This window comes from Ursus maritimus, unplaced genomic scaffold (genome assembly GCF_017311325.1).
Source record: "Ursus maritimus isolate PB19 unplaced genomic scaffold, ASM1731132v1 scaffold_15, whole genome shotgun sequence".
In the NCBI taxonomy this organism is placed as follows: domain Eukaryota; kingdom Metazoa; phylum Chordata; class Mammalia; order Carnivora; family Ursidae; genus Ursus; species Ursus maritimus.
This window is the reverse complement of record NW_024423897.1, coordinates 5387102-5405768: the sequence shown is the minus strand read 5'-3', so window position 1 is coordinate 5405768 and position 18667 is coordinate 5387102. Positions and strand designations below refer to the sequence as shown.

The following is an 18667-nucleotide window of genomic DNA, read 5'->3' as shown; positions in this document are numbered from 1 at the left end:
GGAACCAAAAACTCAAATGCCTATGCAGTCAGGAAAGTAGCCTAAATGAATTAAGTGAGCCACAGGTGAAAAGGGGGAGCACTAGAGGCTTTGGCCCCCCAAAGGGAATAGCTCAGTTCTTGTAAACTATTGCTTTGTGAGAATTTGAGACCAAAGATGTCAGATAATCCCATTTTCCAAGAGAAATAAAAAATCCTATTTAAGCCAACCTCTCAACTTTAAATATTGGCAGTTAATTCAAAAAAAAAAAAAAAAAACACCATATTTTGTAGACCAAACAAGACCTATCTTTGGGCTGCATTCCATGTCAAGGGCTACCATTTTGTAATGTCAAAACCAGATGGGTGATTATAAAATCTAACCCAGGGATCCCGAGATGGATTGACTATTTTCTAGTCCAGGGAGAAGGACGTCATCATGGTCAGGGTTTTTGACCATCGTCATGGTCATGGACCTAACAGAGGAGACACCTCACTAGTGAGGAGACCAAAGGCTCGGGTCCTCCTCCAGCTCATAGTCTGAGGATCTGACTTGTACACTAGCACAGAGCTTGTCAGGAGCAGAGCTCCGAACGTTGCAAACTTTGTAACATTGGTTACAGACCAATTTGAGTCTGTGCTTGAAGGAAGAGGAAGCCGGTGTAGGGGCACGTGGAAGCCAGATCTATAAAAGAGACCCTGGACTGGCAGATTCGAGGTCCCGTTCTTTCATGGACTGGCTGTGTGACTCAGGCAAAGCCATGTAGTGACAGACTTGGAAGAGATCTCCTGGGTCAGAAGGCCTTAACCTGGGCTCCATGTGTTTAAAATATCCAGGACCTAACTACAAGTACAGAAAAATGCCATAATCAGGTGCAGTTTCTTTTTCTGAGGGTCTAAAGCTTTCATCCCCCATTCAGAAGAGTCTGTGACCTCAACAAATAAGGACCATCTTCTCCAACTTACCCTTCAGTCTGGGAATGTCCTGCTCTAAATCCCCTGCAGTTGGTTAGTCTATCTTGCTCTCACTACCCACAGTAATAGACAATTCATCACTGTTTAAGATGCTCATGGTTAGAAAATCCCTTTATCGAGGGGGCGCCTGGGTGGCACAGCGGTTAAGTGTCTGCCTTCGGCTCAGGGCGTGATCCCGGCGTTATGGGATCGAGCCCCACATCAGGCTCCTCCGCTATGAGCCTGCTTCTTCCTCTCCCACTCCCCCTGCTTGTGTTCCTTTCTCGCTGGCTGTCTCTATCTCTGTCGAATAAATAAATAAAATCTTAAAAAAAAAAAAAGAAAGAAAAACCCCTTCTCTGTTAGGACACCCATCTTTCTAATATTCGGATGGAGAGGGTGATGGTCCCCCATGCCCCACCACGCACAAGGTTGTAATGGGACAACAGACATGAAAAGAGTTTACAGATTAAAAGCACTTAACCAACAGAAAGTATTCTAATTTATTCTTGTTATGTAGTTATCGCCATAGTATTAAATTTCTAGGTTACTTTTGATGTCTATCATCCAAACTCTGACTTAGCAACAGGCTCGCCATTACTTTTAATAACAAAAAATAATAATAAGCACTATTTTGCCTTGCTGACTCTTAACAGATCTCAAAAGAAACTGTCAAGGTGGCTCCCCACCTGTTAATTTTCTGTCTTCCTCTTCCTCCAATCAGGGAGCTGGGCAGCCCTCCTTCCTTTCCTGGGGCCACCTGGGCAGCACCCAGGGACTCCCTGGAGTGGGGGGAGGCAGGGTCAGTGCAACGGGAGGAATGTGGAAACCTCAGCAGCCCCTTCAGAAATTTCTTCAGAATGTATTTACAGTGGCTGGAACCAGACAAAGGCGGGGAAGGGAGAGCAGTCGTGAGGGAGGGGAATGCTGAGATGTGGGCCCTTCTAGAAGGTTGCCACGGGTGCAGACAACTTAGCGTCCTCCATTCACAGGTCGTGACACATGAGGGTCACAGTCAGCACAATTTTACAAAGGAATAGATTAAAATTGAGAACCGAGTACATCTCACATTAATAGGGGAAGGTGTTTAAGGAGACTTTTGCTCCAAAATATTTCATAAAATCTTCTTTTACATATATGTGTATACTGGATTGTGATGTAAGTTGTCGTTCTGCCTATGAAACACAGTAGAACCAAAAATTGGGAACCCCTGGTTTCAGGCATTCAGGCTACTTCCCGGCATCTTGAGCCCCAAAGACATGAATTTTCTTCAGTGACTGATGCTTCCGCAGCCTGACAATTAGAAGATGATGAAAAGCAAACCTGAAGCCAGGCTTGACAGTCAGCACCCCAATACTCAGATATTACGGAATCCGAATGGAAACCGATCCTGCTGCCCAGACAGCAAACAAATCATTTACTGATAAAGTCGATTTCTCCCTTAATGAAGTGGGCCTGATATTTGATATTTCAGTGACTACTTAGTGCGTTGATAATAACGGAGATGGTAAGTGCAGCTTATGAATCAGAAAGATTCTCTCAAACTTCCACAGAGACTTCCCTGATCTTGTGAAAAATTCGGTCGCAAGAAGATTAACAGAAAGGAGGCAATACTGCAAAAGAAGTCTTTTAAGCTTCTGCATAAGTTAAACTGGGAAAGATATACCAGACACCTGCAAAAATACATCATTTCTGTCTTCCTGGTTTACATTTTAATAGTTTACCTCTTCTCAGAGTTTTAAATATTTGTATTTTTCGAAATAAAACTGCTATCAAATCTAATACTGGGAGATTTAAACCAACGATTTTATTTCTATTTTAAAATGAGCTGAAAATATATGTGAATATTCTGAATTAGATTTATGTGGGGGGAGTTGTTTTTTGGGGAGAATGGCCCTTTGATTTACATAGACATGCTGCAGTGCTTAGGTAATTGCTATTTAACTTGTTAGCTGCAAACATAACAGTAATTAAAGGCTCTGTAAGAATGACAAAGAAATCGGTCACTTGTAGCTATACAACAGTATAATCGGAGAAGAATCTTATTTATATTGAATAATCTGCCCTACTCCCAGGAGGATAAGGTGATACCTGTTGCCCAACACATAAGATGACCATTGGGAATTATTACCAAGTTCTTCTGCCTCTCCCTTGGAACCTTACCCAAATGTCCACTTCATTAGGGAAGATGTCCAAGATACAAACTCATTTTGACGGATTCCTTTTATACTGAGATCACAGTCTCAGAAGGAAAAACGACAATTGGAGAGAAAATCTGGTAGCAAGAGCTTGGCACTGACTGGAGAAATGTGCTCCGTGTTCAGCACTTGCTCATCCTGTTCTCTCAGACAGAAACGCAGCCTGTCCCCACTCTCCATGCTCAGGGGATGCGACGTGGTGTGTGTGCGTTCCCAGCACCCTGCCCATCTCATCACTATTCTTGCCAGCCCAGATTTACAGTCGTTCAATATATGGATTTGGTAATGTCTGCATGACAACAACGGGCAGAGAAGGTTAGCTGACAATTGATTCTTGATTGGAGTAAATTTATAGAAAGCGTCTGGCAGGACCCGAAGGAAAACACTCATTTATCCTCCTGGGATGGTAAAACGTTGAAGCTTCCACTTATTTGGATTTTGTGATCCTTCAGTAGGCGGTGGGCAGATTTCTTGCTTTAATAGACTGACACTTTCTCAATAACTAATGCAAAATTACATTACATTGTCATACTTATTGGAGGAACAAAATGCTGCTTCAGACAACTGTTTTCTGAGCCCTTCGAATGCTTCAGAAGCTTTGACTTATATCAAGAGTTCCCATGTAAGTCATTTTCCTGTTATTTAAGAATATCTAATACACATTACAAAACAACACTGTAAAATACACTCGTGTTCTTAATATTTAACATGCCATGACTGGAACTTTGCTAAATTGTGTTAGCCTTCATCTAATTGTACCAAATGGTAAGACTTTGCTCTACCTTTTTAAGAGATTTGTTTCCCTTTGCTGTTTGGAAGCTGTTCATCATTCCACTCACTTACCTGTGTCTCTAGAATATTCACATGGTTCAACGGGCAGCAAATTGAATATGCAAAGAAGTTATTTTCAAAGAAAGGGAAATGTTTTCATATAGACTTGTTTTTAGCCCGTTTACCCTCATGTCCACTTGGAACGTGTTTCTCTCCAGCCTGAAGCTCCCTCCCTGTGTGGTCTGACACAGCTGGACTAATGGCTGGACCGAGTGTGAGACAGAAGTGACGAGGCAGGAGGCGGGGGGCTCAAGGCAGAAAGGTCATTTGCACTGTGACCCCAGCCCACGACCCCATGTCCCAGGTCACAACACCACTCTTTTGACAGCCAAGACTATGGTCTGATGAGTGGCCCCTGAGGTCAGCCACTCCAACGCCATCTTCTCTGGTTCCAGATAAGATTGAAGATGAGTTGGAGATGACCATGGTTTGCCATCGGCCTGAGGGACTGGAGCAGCTTGAGGCCCAGACCAACTTCACCAAGAGGGAGCTGCAAGTCCTTTATCGAGGCTTCAAAAATGTAAGGCCCACAGGGCATCTGAAGGCCCAGGCAGGATTTCCCACCTGGAGCTAAGCTCTTCCAAATGCCAATGGGGCCCATCGGGGAGCTCTTCCATATATGTGGTTGTAAAAAAGAGGCCAATTCTCTAAAGGGGGCATGAGAGCAAGATCACCTGGCTAGAACGAAAGACTCCAGGCAAGAATGAGGCAGTCTCCATTGATGGGAAACTGGCCAGTAGCCCAGGAACTTCACAGGACGGCAGGCACCACCTTGGAGAATTCACCTTGGCCCAGCTTCTAGCCTTAGCATAACCCACTCATGCTGTCAGTATTGTCCATGCCCCAGAACCGATGGGACTTAGTTCTATGCTAACTGAGCTCATGGAGACTGATGTGTCAGCCTGATGCCCATGTATTCATTTGTCACATTATTTCCTATATTAAACCTCATGATAGCCTTGTCAGGAAGGTACTGTTAGCCCCATTTTACAGGTAAGGACATTGAGGATCAGAGACTAACTCTCTCGAAGCCACAAAGCCTAGAAGAGGCTGAGCCAGGATCCAAATCCAGGTCTTCGTAAGCCCAAAGCCCAAGCTCTTTCCACCTCACAGTACCCATTCTCTGATGATGTCTCATCATTTTGCAAAGCAGCTTCTGTCCTAAGGTGGGGCCATGTCCTGGCTACTCACTTGGAGACATGGAAGTATACAGGTGGTTTTCCAGTCCCTGCTCATCAGCGATAATGAGGAAACCCAAACCCCAAGGCTGGACCCAGTCTCCTCCTTCTGGGGTGGGCCCCCATCCCTCCCACTGACTCTCTCCCCTTCATGCAGGAGTGCCCCAGTGGTGTGGTCAATGAAGAAACATTCAAACAGATCTACGCTCAGTTTTTCCCTCATGGAGGTGAGTCTGATCTTGAAAAGATCCTTCCCAGCTCCCTCTCTGGTGAGCAGCCTTTTTCTTCCTCCAAGTTCATGCTTCTTGTTATCTCCTCCTCCTCAAGTTCAGGGACAACTGAGGGTAAGATTTTCCTCCCTTATTACGAGATATGGAGAGGAGAGATTAATAAAGCAATATCATGAAGTCTCATAACAGCTCTAGAAAGCAGGTACTGTACCATATGCTCAATGGGGCAACTACGTCTCAGAGAAGTTAAGCAATTCATTCAAGGTCACACAGCTAGTAAGGGGCAGAGCAGGATTCCATCTCATAAACATCTGATGAAAACCTTTGCCCTGTTGGTCCCACCATTGTGCCCCACACTCTCCATTCTTTCCCTCACAACAGCTGAGGCAAGGTGGAATTTTGAAAGAGAACTTTAAGAAATACCAGGGACTGTAGAAAGGAATGAATCCAAGAAGATGGAGGGAACATAAAGTTGTGCATCTGAGTCCAGGTTAGCGAGTGCGCCAGGCCCATGGCCACTGTGTTTCCATGCCTGACTCCTAAAGGAAGCTGCTCTGGCTCCATGGGCCTAGGACATCCGTGGCTCTCCCCATGGCTTCCACGTGTCACACACCACTTCCCTTCTGCCCCCAGCAGCTATCTCCTGCAGGACCCCTTCCCTGGGTCCTAACAAAATGGAGCTCCAAGTGTCCGAATATTTCTTGGGCTCCATTTCTCCTGGGCCTCTTCGGCAGCAGACAGGGCCCTCATAGGTGTGGGGACCTGGTAGAGGGTCCCTACCCAAGTTGCGGGGGTGGGGGGTGTGGCTTCACCCCACACAGGCCCCAGAATCACTGTTGTCGAGTTCTGTTGAGCCACAGTTTCCGGGGTTTTGATCATGTGGCAGGCGTGGTGGTGGTTTTGGTGATGTGACTATGTGAAAAGTTTAACACACTTTTTCAAAAATTCAGAGATATAGGTCTTTCTACATCCCTTTGTAAGGGACAAGAAAAAGGAGCTCAGAGATGTTCTGCTAGATGCCTGTGGTCACACAGCTGCATAGGGACAGAGCTGCCAGCCACGCCCAGGTCTGTCTGCTCCCTCCTGGGTGCTCACTCCACGGCATAGTGCTACCACTCGGGACAGGGTCTTCTGCACACAGTCGCCATGTCACCCACCCACCAAGAATTACCCACGCAGGCGGGCAGGAGGGTATTTCTCCTGGGAAGGCTAGATGTAGGGCCAAGGGCCTGTCTTTGCTCTGAGAACTTCCCACCTAAACCCCAGGACAGCCACCTGGGTCCCCGTTTCCATGGTGGGTTTGCCCACACCCTCCTTTCCCCCTTCCCATCACCCCAGCAGCACCCCCTTCTCTTTCTTATTGTTTCCAAGCGTTCTCGCTCCCCTCTGTGATGCCCCGGCTCCCATCACCTGCCTTTCCTTCTGTGCCTTGCAGATGCCAGCATGTATGCCCATTACCTCTTCCACGCCTTCGACACCACCCAGACAGGCTCCGTGAAGTTCGAGGTACGCTTGTCTCTGAGTCCCGGGGTCCCCCGCACCTCCTCCTCTAAGCTGTGACGTATTGAAGGGACAGTTGGATCATCAGACGCTTCAGTCCTTTGTCCACTTAACAAGCGTTTCCTGAAGATAGCGGAGGAAGCAGCAGCTGCCCCTCCCTTCCAGGAGTTCAGGGCCTCGAGGAACTATGGGTAATAGCTGACTAGCTCATGGGCACACCGAGCTAACCATGTGACAGACTACACTAGAGACTTGCCTGGATTAACTCATTTTGTCCCCCACAGTAACCCTACTAGGTAGGGTTCTATGATTTATTACCAGTTTGCCGAAGAGGACAGTAAGGCGGAGAGAGATGGAGTGGTTTTCCCAGGGTCAAAGAGCAAGGAAGTGGTAACAGAGGGGTGTGAACTCAGGTTAGACCGTAGCCACTCTTAGGGTAATTGGAGCTGGGAGGTAAGGCAGTACCACAGGGGGCTGTGTGTGCCTGAGTCTGGAGGTGTCAGCACACACATTCTTCTGTAAGGAGACGCTGTTCCCTAGAAGGGAGCAGGGTAGGGAATGGAAGGGGGGTGCTTTCGCTGGGGTAGGTTATACCTTTCAGGGGACAGCGGACATGGGAGATACCATTCTGTAAAAGCAGTCATAGAGTCTGACCCGAAGACAGAGCTTCGGCCCACCCCGTGGCTTGGTGGTTAATGTCATTTATGCCTCTTCCACTTGTCAGGACTTTGTAACTGCTTTGTCGATTTTACTGAGAGGAACCGTCCATGAGAAGCTAAGGTGGACATTTAATTTGTATGACATCAATAAAGATGGATACATAAACAAAGAGGTAAGTGAGCGGAGGCGAGGGGCAGGGAAGAGCTTCAGTGCAGGCCTCTCATTGTAAACAGAAGACAGCCCCAGGCACAGTCACGAGGATGAAATTGTCTGAATGAGGGAGGGATCTGCTAACAGAGCTGATTCCAAAAGGAAGGAGGTCACCTTTGACCTCTCCCGTTGCTCCACCCTGCCCTGTTCCCAAGCCCTGGAGAAAGGATTAAGCAGGTTCATTCATGGTCACTGGGTCCCTTGTATTCAATGCACATTCCAAAGGGGGTGTCAGTGCTTTTACTCTTCCCAGGGGAACCCACATTTAGCAGGTTGCCAGCCACAGGTTAGAGCTAAAAGTTGGAATGGGAGAGTTGAAAACACTGTCTAGAAGAGAGAAGGGAGATTTTTGAGAAAGAAGGGACTACAGTAGGATCAAATCGGCCCCAATCTATTTTGCCTACTAGTAAAACCACAGAAGGGGATGATGGAAGGTGCAGCCATCTCTAAACACACCACAATTTCTGCAGCTTCACTGCTTGACCCTTCTGGATCCTCGGAGTTACATGTGGTGTCTAGACAATGAAATACCCACAGGCCTATCTCAAAACTCACATTGATACCTACTGTATCCTGGTCTCTCAGTTACAGCTTGGACCTAGCACCCTGTAACATCCCACTCCCCGAGTTTCTATGTACCGGGTGCAGGGCCCAGAGCTATAAATGTCATCCATCTCCAATTCTCACCTCAACCCTGCAAGCGTCTCTCTAACGTTCATTCCTCATTCATTCAGTCAAGTATTTGCTCAATGTATAATTGAGGGCTTATGAGGTGTTCCAGGTGCTGAAAATAAAGTGGTGGCCGATCCCCTGAGTGTAAAAACCCTAATATCCACTAGTAACAGATATGTTCAATGAATTCCAGTAAATTCATGTAATGGAATAACAGGTGGCCATTTAAAGCCATACAGAAGTAAGAAGATGTAAAAATTCATCTGACACATTACATTTTAAAAATCACCTTATAGGGACACCTGGGTGGCTCAGTCGGTTAAGCATCTGCTTTTGGCTCAGGTCATGATCCTGGGGTCCTGGGACTGAGTCCCACATTAGGCTCCCTGCTCAGTAGGGAGTCTGCTTCCCCCTCTCCCTCTGCTTCTCCCCTCCACTCATGCTTGCTCTCTCTCGCTCTCTCTCTCAAATATATAAAATATTTTTAAAAAATAAAAATCACCTTATAAATAGAATGTATAATATTATTTCAATTTTGCAAATAATTTAATGCTTCTATACCTACTCAAATATATGATATTCCAAAATATTCAAATACTACTTTACAAAATATATAAAGAAAGGACCCTAAAATGGGACTTATAACACGGTCTCCAACCTTCGGCGCAGTCATAATTCTATCACTGAATTATCTCCCTAACTTCTGCTCCCTCTTTCTTATTTGCAGACTAGACAAAATTGTCGTCATTAATACCCATCAGAACTCTCTAGATGGCAGAATTAATAAACTACCCGTAAAAGAAAAAGAACGCGTACATAAGCAGCTTCCTAGAAAAGACAGCTGAAGCTTGTCCTGCAATCGTTTGGAGATCATCTCATCCAAATTATAGGCAATGAAAATCCTGAGAGAGCGATCAAAATTGGTCTTAAAGTCCTTTCTCTTAAAAAAGGGACACAGGAAAGAACCTAGGACAATGTGGACGTGAAGGACTTTCGAAGCCCACATTTTAAAATAAATACATGGATAGAGACATGTATCTCCTGGTTCTGTTTGTTGGGAGGGCCTAAGAGCAATGAGGATACCTTGCACCCAGACCTTGGTTTCTGAACACCATCCTCCAGCTAACAGAACCAGTCTCCTTGGAGAAGTTGGTGATTCCAGGACTGGAAACAAGAAACACAAGATCAGCCTGGAGTACCCTGTAGTGCTGGAAAGTATTGGAGTGCTTAAAAGAGAAAGAAAGAAAAGGATGGGATATGTCAAAAAGCTACAGCAATCAGTCTGAAGGAGTTCCCAATTACCCAAACAGAACAATTTGAGCAATAAAATTAAAAATGTTAGTATTAGATCATAAGCTATAAAATAAAGAAAATATCCATGAGTCCCTACTAAATTATATATACATAATTACAGATTATATATATTCAAATAATATGTGTTCAAATAAATAATAAATATGTATTCAAATAAATAATTGAATTCATAGATAAATGGGGGATAAGGGACAACTCTTCCTTAAAGAATTCCAATTAATAAATAAAGAAGGAATAAGGGAAATACAAAGTCAGCATTAGGCAAACACCACAATAGTAATTTTTGGAGGCAAGACCCACTGAAAGATACTAAAGCAGTGAAGGAACTTGACAGGCACCACCTTTATCAAGTCATCAAGGTTCACATCACCGTTGATAAGATACGTCAACTCCACATACGTCTTCGATACGATGTACCAAGAAGGATATAATATCACTTCTATGGTATTCTCGCCAAAAATACATAACTTCAATCTTATCATAAGAAAACCAGGGACTAACCCAAACAGAGACATTCTACAAAATAACTGACCGGTACTCATATCAGAAGTGTCTTGGTCTTGAAAGACAAAGAGTGAGAAACTGTCACAGGTTAGAGGAGACTAAGGGGACACAACAACTAGATAGATGAGGGATCCTTAACCATAAAAAAGACACTAGGGAAAAACCTAGTGAAATGTAAATTAGCGCCATAGTTTTGTTAATAGCTCTGTGTAGCATTGTTGTAGCCTTGTTAATTCCCTGGGTTTGATCACTGTGCTGTGCTTCTGCAAGTTAGGAGAAGCGGAACTGAGGGGGAACTGAGGGCTTCAGAGGGGAGGGGGGTGGGGGATTGGGATAGGCTGGTGATGGGTGGTGGGGAGGGCACGTATTGCATGGTGCACTGGGTGTTATACACAACTAATGAATCATCGAACTTTACATCAAAAACCAGGGATGTACTGTATGGTGACTACAATAATATAATAAAAAAACATTAAAAATTAAAAAAAAAACAAAGCTATACATGAGTGCTCTGTTCTATTCTTGCAACTTTTGTGTAAGTCTAATATTATTAAAAATAGGTTAAAATGAATAAAAACAATAAAATACACACATGGAGTGTGGAGTAGCAGACAAGGAACCCAGGTGAGAGGCCATCCCCTGGGTCTCCACAGACACGATTTCAAAGATCTCAAAGACAAGGCTGTCCTCCTACACCCTCCTTCCTGCATTCCAAGGAGGGGTCGTGGAATACTGTACCTGGCCAGTGTGATCAGAACATCACAGAGCCACTCAACAGTTATTGGGTTCATAGCCCATGCAGAGACCTTAGCAATGAAGGATTGAGCATATGTCCTCACGAGCTCACTGTCTTGAGGAAACAGAGCTACACTAGTAATAAGAAAAACTTAACTCTTGTAACAAGTACTTAATGATGATTTCTTCTGTATCGGGAAGCATTGAGAGATTAGAAAGAAAACATGACAGGATTTGTACCATCTATCAGGCCCCATAAAATGAGAATGACTTTGTAGAAAGTGGTCTTTTGGTTACAAAGATAAAAGATCATCAACATAAACTAGCTTAAATTGAGAGGTTTCCTGTAAAGATATAGCTAGTCTGATGGAATGTATGTAATCCCCATTGAAGCTAGAAGGTTGTTAGTCTCCAATCTCTCTCTCTCTCCCCTCACCTCTTCTTTCCTCTCCCATCCCTCCCTCTCCTCCAGCATTGCTGAGATCCTCTGTAGGAATGACACATTCAAGTTGCTAGCAACATAGGGCTGGGCAGGTGCAAGAGGACGTTTTAGTTTATGGGGTACCCATTCTGAGACACTGCCCCTCTGGGGCTTCTCCCAGTCTTTGTAACTGTCTTCTTTTGTTTTTCTCAGAGAACCTCTGACTGTGTGTGAGTGTGTATATGTGTGTGTGAAAGAGAAAGAGTGTGTGTACATGTGTGAGAGTGTGTGTGTGACAAAGAGTATGGGTGTGAGAGAGTGTGTGTATATGTGTGTGAGACAGTGTGTGAGGGAGATTGTGAGGGGTGAGAGAGGAGTTTGTGTGTATGTGTGTGAGAGAGTATGTGTGAGAAAGATTGTGTGTGTGTGTGTGTGTGTGTGTGCAGGTGCCCACGCCTATGCTCATGGGAACATTTCTTGTCCTGCCCCCAGCCCCACCTCCCCTCTCCTCCCTCTACTTTTCTTCTCTCCTCTCCCCTCTTCTTTCTCTCTCTTTCTCCCTGCATTTTTCTCATCTCTTCTACCTTCTGTGTATCTCTCCATTCTACTCTTCACAGAAGTTCTAGTCTTCTGCAGAAGCTTTTGGTGTCCGCTCTCACTCAACCTCAGCTAAATCTGGAAATGGCTTGCTTGTGGCACCGACTCTGGCCCTAACTCCACCTGACCTTCGAGCTCCAGGGTTCTGTCACTCCTGATTAGGTTTCTGTGCCTCGTCACTTAAACTTCTCAAGAGAGAAAAACAAAGTAGCTCAGCTTTAGTCAGATGTCCACCTTAGTTCCAATTAACTGTGGTCACAGGGACAGGTCACCCAGTACAAACACAGCCATCAGGGCCCAACCATTCAAAGGAATTGTGGAGTGGGGAGAGGGTCTTCCAAAAATGGGGTGTGAATTCATCAGTACATAACCATGTTCACCCCAATTCCACACACAACCCCTCACTGAGGATAATGCTCAAGAGATGGTAACCCACCCAAGAGCTTCTGAAGGCAAAGAGAATTTTCCATTGCCCTCTCTCTAGGAGGTGGTTCCCAGAATATAGCCCCTTCAGCTTGCTTTCTAACTCCTTCTTATCAGCTGAAGAGAGTCCTTTTAATCACCTTCATTCACAAGGGTAACAAGGAGCCCCAAACTGTCACCTAAAAAGAGCTTGACCTCATGGTTCCCACACTGTGCTTCCATATTGTCTCTCCAGGAGATGATGGACATCGTCAAAGCCATCTATGACATGATGGGGAAATACACATATCCCGTGCTCAAGGAAGACACTCCAAGGCAGCATGTGGACGTCTTCTTCCAGGTAAGTGCACACACACTGTGCATGAGCTTTAAGCCCAACATAGACCAGTCAACCCACAAGCACCTGAGCAAGTGGTGTGTGTCCAACTCTGTTCTAAGCATTGTAGAAAACGGAGAAGAATTACAAGATGTGTTGACCTCAAGTCATAGATGATCTCATTAAGAAGACAAGTCTATACTATAGAATAGAACAGGGAAGTATATTATGAAGTATAAATGCTACCGTATATCCTCTAAGTTCCATAAAAATTCCTGGTGGAGCAGAGTAGCCAGAGAAGACATCATTGAGCATATTTAAGTAGGTGTTAAGGCTTTATGTCTGGGGAGTAATGGGAAATAAAGTTGGAAACAAGAGTGGGCTGGACTGAGACCTTTCATTGAAGAGGCTTAGCCTCGCTTGGGTGACTACAGTTACTCCATCATGAGTAGAAGAGTGGCATGACCAGAGCAGTGTTTTAGTAAAACACTAAGCTAGTGGTAGAGTTTTGAAGAATGTCCGAGCTCATCCTAGTCTAATCCTCTCGCTTTTCAGATGGGAAAAGCAGAGGCTCAGAGAGGCTTAAAGACTCACTCAAGGTCACATAGTAAGTGACAGAGACAGAAGTCGAACCTCGCATGTGCAGCGTTCTCTCTGCCAGGTGGACAGGCTGGGAGAGAGTCTGGGGAAGACATGTTAGGGTGTCAGCAGAATAATCTGGTGATGAGGTAATGAGAGCCTGGAGTCTTTCCATGTTAAGGAAGCTCGTGGGGGGTGTAACCAGGGCCTGGGTGGGGCTGTCTGGCCAGTGAGAGACCACCTTGATTCTCGGGGCAAAGGTTGTTAACAAAGAGCAAGTTTTGGAATGCAGATTACCAGGTTCGTTAAAGTGCTTCCTGTTGTGTCTTCCAGAAAATGGACAAAAATAAAGATGGCATCGTGACTTTAGACGAATTTCTTGAATCCTGTCAGGAGGTAAGGAGAGACCTCAGAGCATAAAACCTCTAGATCTGGGAAAGGAAATCTAGGGGCTGGGGGCCTGCACGAGGGAGAGAATGAGAAACCTGAAGCCTCAGGTCAGAGCCACCACCGCCAACCCCACCAGCAGCAACTCAGAATTCCAACAATCTCCACTCCTCCAACTGGCCTGTGCTTGGTCTTGGCTAAACCCAGCCTGAGCCAGATAGCCTGAGAAGGAATGGGGGGCGGGGGGTGGGATGTGAAAGCCCAGAGGGGGTGTCTGTGAAACCAAAGACTTCCCAAATGGGCAACACCCATTTTTTTAACTTGCTTCTGGCTCAGTGACCCCCTCCTGAGACTGCAAGGGAGTAGCTGGGGAAAAAACCTAAAGCTGTAATTCTCAAGCTGTAGTGTGCCCCAAAATGCCCAGATGATTCTGAAAATGAAAATGAACACTAGATGGTGGGGAGGGGGCTGTAGAAATCTTTGTTTTAACACAAATGGCCTGGAGATCGAGGCTTCTAACACTTTCATGGGCAAACCAACCTCTTTGAAGATCTGGTTAAAAGGCAGACTCTGATTCAGTGGGTCTGAAGGGGAGTATGAGGCGCTGCTTCTCTCACACTCTCCCAGGTCATGCTCGTGCTGCGGGTCCCTGGACCACATTTTCACTCGTTGAAGGGATAGACTAGCCCAGAGTCTCTGCCAGAAACTGAACTGGAAATCGTTGCTTTTATCTACTTTAGAAAAATGCATTCCCGTCCCCACCGTATTTCAGAAAAGCACGCACTTACTCTGAGCTCACCCAGGAAGAACTGCAGCTGCACAAAAGCAGGGGAGAAGTTACCAACACGTACTGAGCACCCCCCAAGTTTCAGGTGTATGCATAAACCTCACGACAGCCCTGAGAGGTGGTGGTGCTGTGTCCATGGTGATATTCAAACTATTGGAGAATGAGAGTGGACTGAGAATTGACCACTCCTGACTGACCTTGACCAATGCCATGGAGCCGTGCCCTAGAGGGACCCTTTGAAGCTTGCTAACCTGTTAGTGGATGGATCTTTGGGTGCTCCAGACCCAAAAACTGGTCCAGGACCAGTTACCAGATAGACAGAGGGAAAGATGCTGGGTGCGAAGCTCAGGTCAGCAGTTATTTACCAACAAGGCTAGAAATATTTCAACATGTTAATCATCATGAACTGGGTGACTGGTAGAATTGATCACGCCCATTTTAAAGAAGAGAAAATTGAGACATTGCAAAGTTAAGAGCTACGGCTAAGGCACAGTAGGTGACAGAGGATCAGAGATGGAACCTGACCTCCATCATTCTAATTTTAAATTCTATGCCCTACTTAGGTGTGCTTTTTTTGACTTTGCTTCACAGGTGAGTGGTTTTTAAATTCATTTAGCTCCTCACATTAGCAACCTCTATAGCTATTCATTAATTCACTTATTTTTTTGCTCACAACCCACCCATAGGCAGATACTGGGATCGATGCTATTTTTCATATAAAGAAACTGAGGCACAGAGGAATTAAATAACTGGCCCAGGTCACCCAGCTAGTAAATGACAGATCCAGATTTGAATCAAGGCAGCCTGACTCCAGAACCCATAGACTTACTTTAAAATTCTAGCCACTTTTAAAAGATTTCAAATACCCAGAATCAACTTCTGTCTTTGTTGAATTTTTTTCTATTATAGGTCTGCTTTCTGTTTCATCATTTGTGCTCTAAATTATTTTCTTCCTTCTGTTTTATTTTAATTTAATTTTTTGTTTTTTTTCCTAGATTTGTGAGACAAAGATTTAGATCATTATTTTCAACCATTCTTTTCTAATATGTTCACATAAAGGGATAAAATTTCCTTTAAGTATGTTTTTGATCCCAATTTAGATTTTAATATGTCATATTTTCATTATATTTTAATTCAAAATATTTTCTTCTCTGACTCATGGACTTAAAAGTATATTGCTTAATAGGTAGACATTTGAGGATTTTCTACATTCAATACTTATTTCTTAGAGGATATACAAGAAAGTAAAATAGAGAACATATAATGGAGACATGCAATAAGAAAATCAATAAAACCAAAATTTGCCTTGTAGAAATTAATAAAGTTGATAAATGTTTAGCAAGACTGGTTTAAACAAAAGAGAAAGAGAGAGAAAACTCAAACTACCAGTATCAGGAATGGAAAGGGTAACAACAATACAGTATTTACAGACATTATAAAGATAATAGTTCATTATTCAACAAATTTGACAACATATGAAATCCACAAATTCCTTGCAACTATGATTTATTGAAACTAACACAAAAAGAAACAGAAAATCTGAATAGTCCTACGTATGTTAAAGAAATTGAATCTGTAATTTAAAAATTTCCCATAAAGAAAACGGTAGACACAGATGTCTTACTCTGTAAATTCTTTCAAACTCTTTCCGAGGAAAAAACGATATTAATCTCAAACTCAGAGAACACAGAAAGAGGAAAAACTTCTCAACTTGATTTATGAGGCTATCATATCCCTAATATGAAAACATGACAAAGCCATTACAAAATAGAAAATGTTCAGGCTAATATATTCCCTCTGGACATAGACGCAAAAAATCAAATCCAGTACTATGTAAAAACAGTGAACAGATAGGTTTATTACAGGAATGCTAGTTTGCTTTAACATCCAAGAATCAATCAATGTAATTAATAACAGAATTAAAAAAACATGCAGTCATCTCAGTAGATGTCAAAAAATCATTTGATAAAACGCAGTTGCCCAGAGCTTCTTAAAAGAAGTAATACTTATTGTTTCACTGGATAATTTATTTCTTTTTTTTTTTTATGATTTTTTGTTATATTATGTTAGTCACCATACAGTAGGATAATTTATTTCTTACAAATTTCTTAAGACCAAAGAAGGTGCTTCTTGCCTTGAATTGCTCACTCTGTGGGCCCCCATCACTTTCTCCTATTTCTCCAGCCCTTGCAGACTTCTTTCTGCATGAGAAATCCACACTGGAGACGTGCTCACCTTCCAGAGCCTCTCAGGAAAGAGCTGCAGAGAGTTCTAACCATCGTCTCTATTTTCCCTCCTCCTCTCCCAGGACGACAACATCATGAGGTCTCTCCAGCTATTCCAAAATGTCATGTAACTGTGGACATAGCCATCCGGCTCTCAGAGACGTTGTACTGAACAATAAGCTCTTAACACCTGGATGTGCCCTTGTTCTGATTTTGCACACCAACTCTGGGGCAGAAACACCTTTTACACTTTGGAAGAATTCTCCGCTGGAGACTTTCTATGGAACCCAGCATCACATGGCTTAGTCTCTGATTGCCAACTCTTCCTTCTCCGTCTTCTTGCGAGAGAGAAGATGAAATTGGGTTTGTTTTGGAAGCATGCTCATCTCTTCATGCTGCTGCCCTGTGGAAGGTCCCTCTGCTTGAGCTTAAACAGTAGTGCACACTTTTCTGCTTGCGTGTCCCAGCCCACTGCCTCCAAGTCCAGCAGACCTTGACGTATCCGGAAGCAAGATGACCTGAGCCAAATGCACACCATCCTCTGATGGCCTCCCAAACCAATGTGCCTGTTTCCCTTCTTTTGGTGGGAAAAATGAGCATTATACAGAACAATATGCATCCATATATGACTAGATTGGGAGAGCCAGAACCTAACATACGTAGGATAGAACTGAATTCTTAAGCATGGCATTGTCTGGTGACCCAAACTGCCCACATCCTTTGTTTCCAGAAGAACCAATAATTCTTTCTCACACTGGCATCTGTGCTGGTAGAGCGAGTCCCTTGATGTGCCCAGGAAGAGAGCCAATGCCCAGTGGTCCACGCCCTCACTCCGTCTCCTGCTAGAGCCCAGCACTGCATGCCCCTCCCAGAAAGCCCAGAATGCCTGCAAATTGTAATTTTATACCATGTTCTAATCAATAAACAGAACTATTTCTTACACTCTTAATCTTCATTTCTTCCATGACCCCATTGGGCAGGAGAGGTCAAGGCAAGCTGTCAAAAGGGAAGGTTCGTCCATTCCATTGGCATCCAGGTATTAGTACTTGCTTTGTGCCAGACCCACTGCCAGTCAGCCATCATCCTCCCCTGCCCCCAAGCAAGCATCCCATTTAAATGCAAATACTGTGACTATAAGCAAATATGTCTGAGATGAGACCCCTCACACCACCTTCCTTCCAACAAGATTACCACTCTCAAGACCCCCTGCTGTGGAAAGTCTGGAGCCTCATGTGACTGTGGCTGGGGATAGAGAGATGAAGAGGTGGCCGGAACCTCCTGCTGAGGGGCTTGGAGTCCAAGGGTTGATTAAGTGGCTTCAGCCTATAAACAACAAATTATGACTTATATTGGACATTATGTCTTAGAGTCCCCACTTAACATCACATTAAAAAGATGAAAGCTAACTTTGGCATTCTTGGAAGGAAGGCAATTTACTGAACACCTATTACGTTCCAGGTGTTGCACTAAGGGTTTACATACCTATCTCATTTCATGCTTGTGTAGAGCATCCTGGGAGAGAGAGTCCTCATTTTCCTGGTTTGGACACTGAAGCTCAGAGGTAAGGGGACCTGCCTAGGGGAGCACAGCTCCAGAGAGATTAAACTCTTCCCATTCTATCATAGAGCCTTCCTGCTAGGGGATTCGGACTCCCCCCAAGGAACTGAAGGTACCCCACACAAATCTCATTCATCTGTAGTCAGTTCAAAGAGGCATGTGTTGTCTTTGAGGAAACAGATGCAGTGAAGGGGAAAGCCATAAGTGCCTGTGGACCTCCAGCAAGAGCAGGCCACCACATGTCACACGTGCGTGAACTACTCCCAGTCTGATTGCCATTGGCTACAATTGCTCATGGTTGAAAATTGTAAAGGATGAGGCTCTGCTTCTCCAGGCTTCCTGAGTGCTGCCATGTGGTCATCTAGGTTTGCTAGACATGTGGCCAGCCCCTAGCAAGGCATACATACACTT

General features: G+C 44.3%; 1 protein-coding gene across 5 annotated transcripts in view; it reads left to right on the top strand.

Annotated features, from left to right (window-relative positions):
- Positions 1-18151, top strand: part of KCNIP1 (potassium voltage-gated channel interacting protein 1) — a 334221-nt gene extending 316070 nt beyond the window's left edge. For 4 of the 5 annotated variants that reach the window (XM_008692388.2, XM_008692387.2, XM_008692390.2 and 1 more), the window contains 7 exons: positions 4357-4481; positions 5297-5366; positions 6805-6875; positions 7594-7701; positions 12641-12745; positions 13634-13696; positions 16783-18151. In XM_008692388.2, coding sequence (XP_008690610.1) covers positions 4357-4481; positions 5297-5366; positions 6805-6875; positions 7594-7701; positions 12641-12745; positions 13634-13696; positions 16783-16830 — 590 coding nt within the window. In that variant the 3' untranslated portion in view covers positions 16831-18151. Of the gene's footprint in view, positions 1-4290; positions 4512-5296; positions 5367-6804; positions 6876-7593; positions 7702-12640; positions 12746-13633; positions 13697-16782 lie in introns of those variants that run through there. The other variant, XM_040630305.1, reaches the window with a different exon arrangement.
- Positions 18152-18667: the final 516 nt, after the last annotated feature.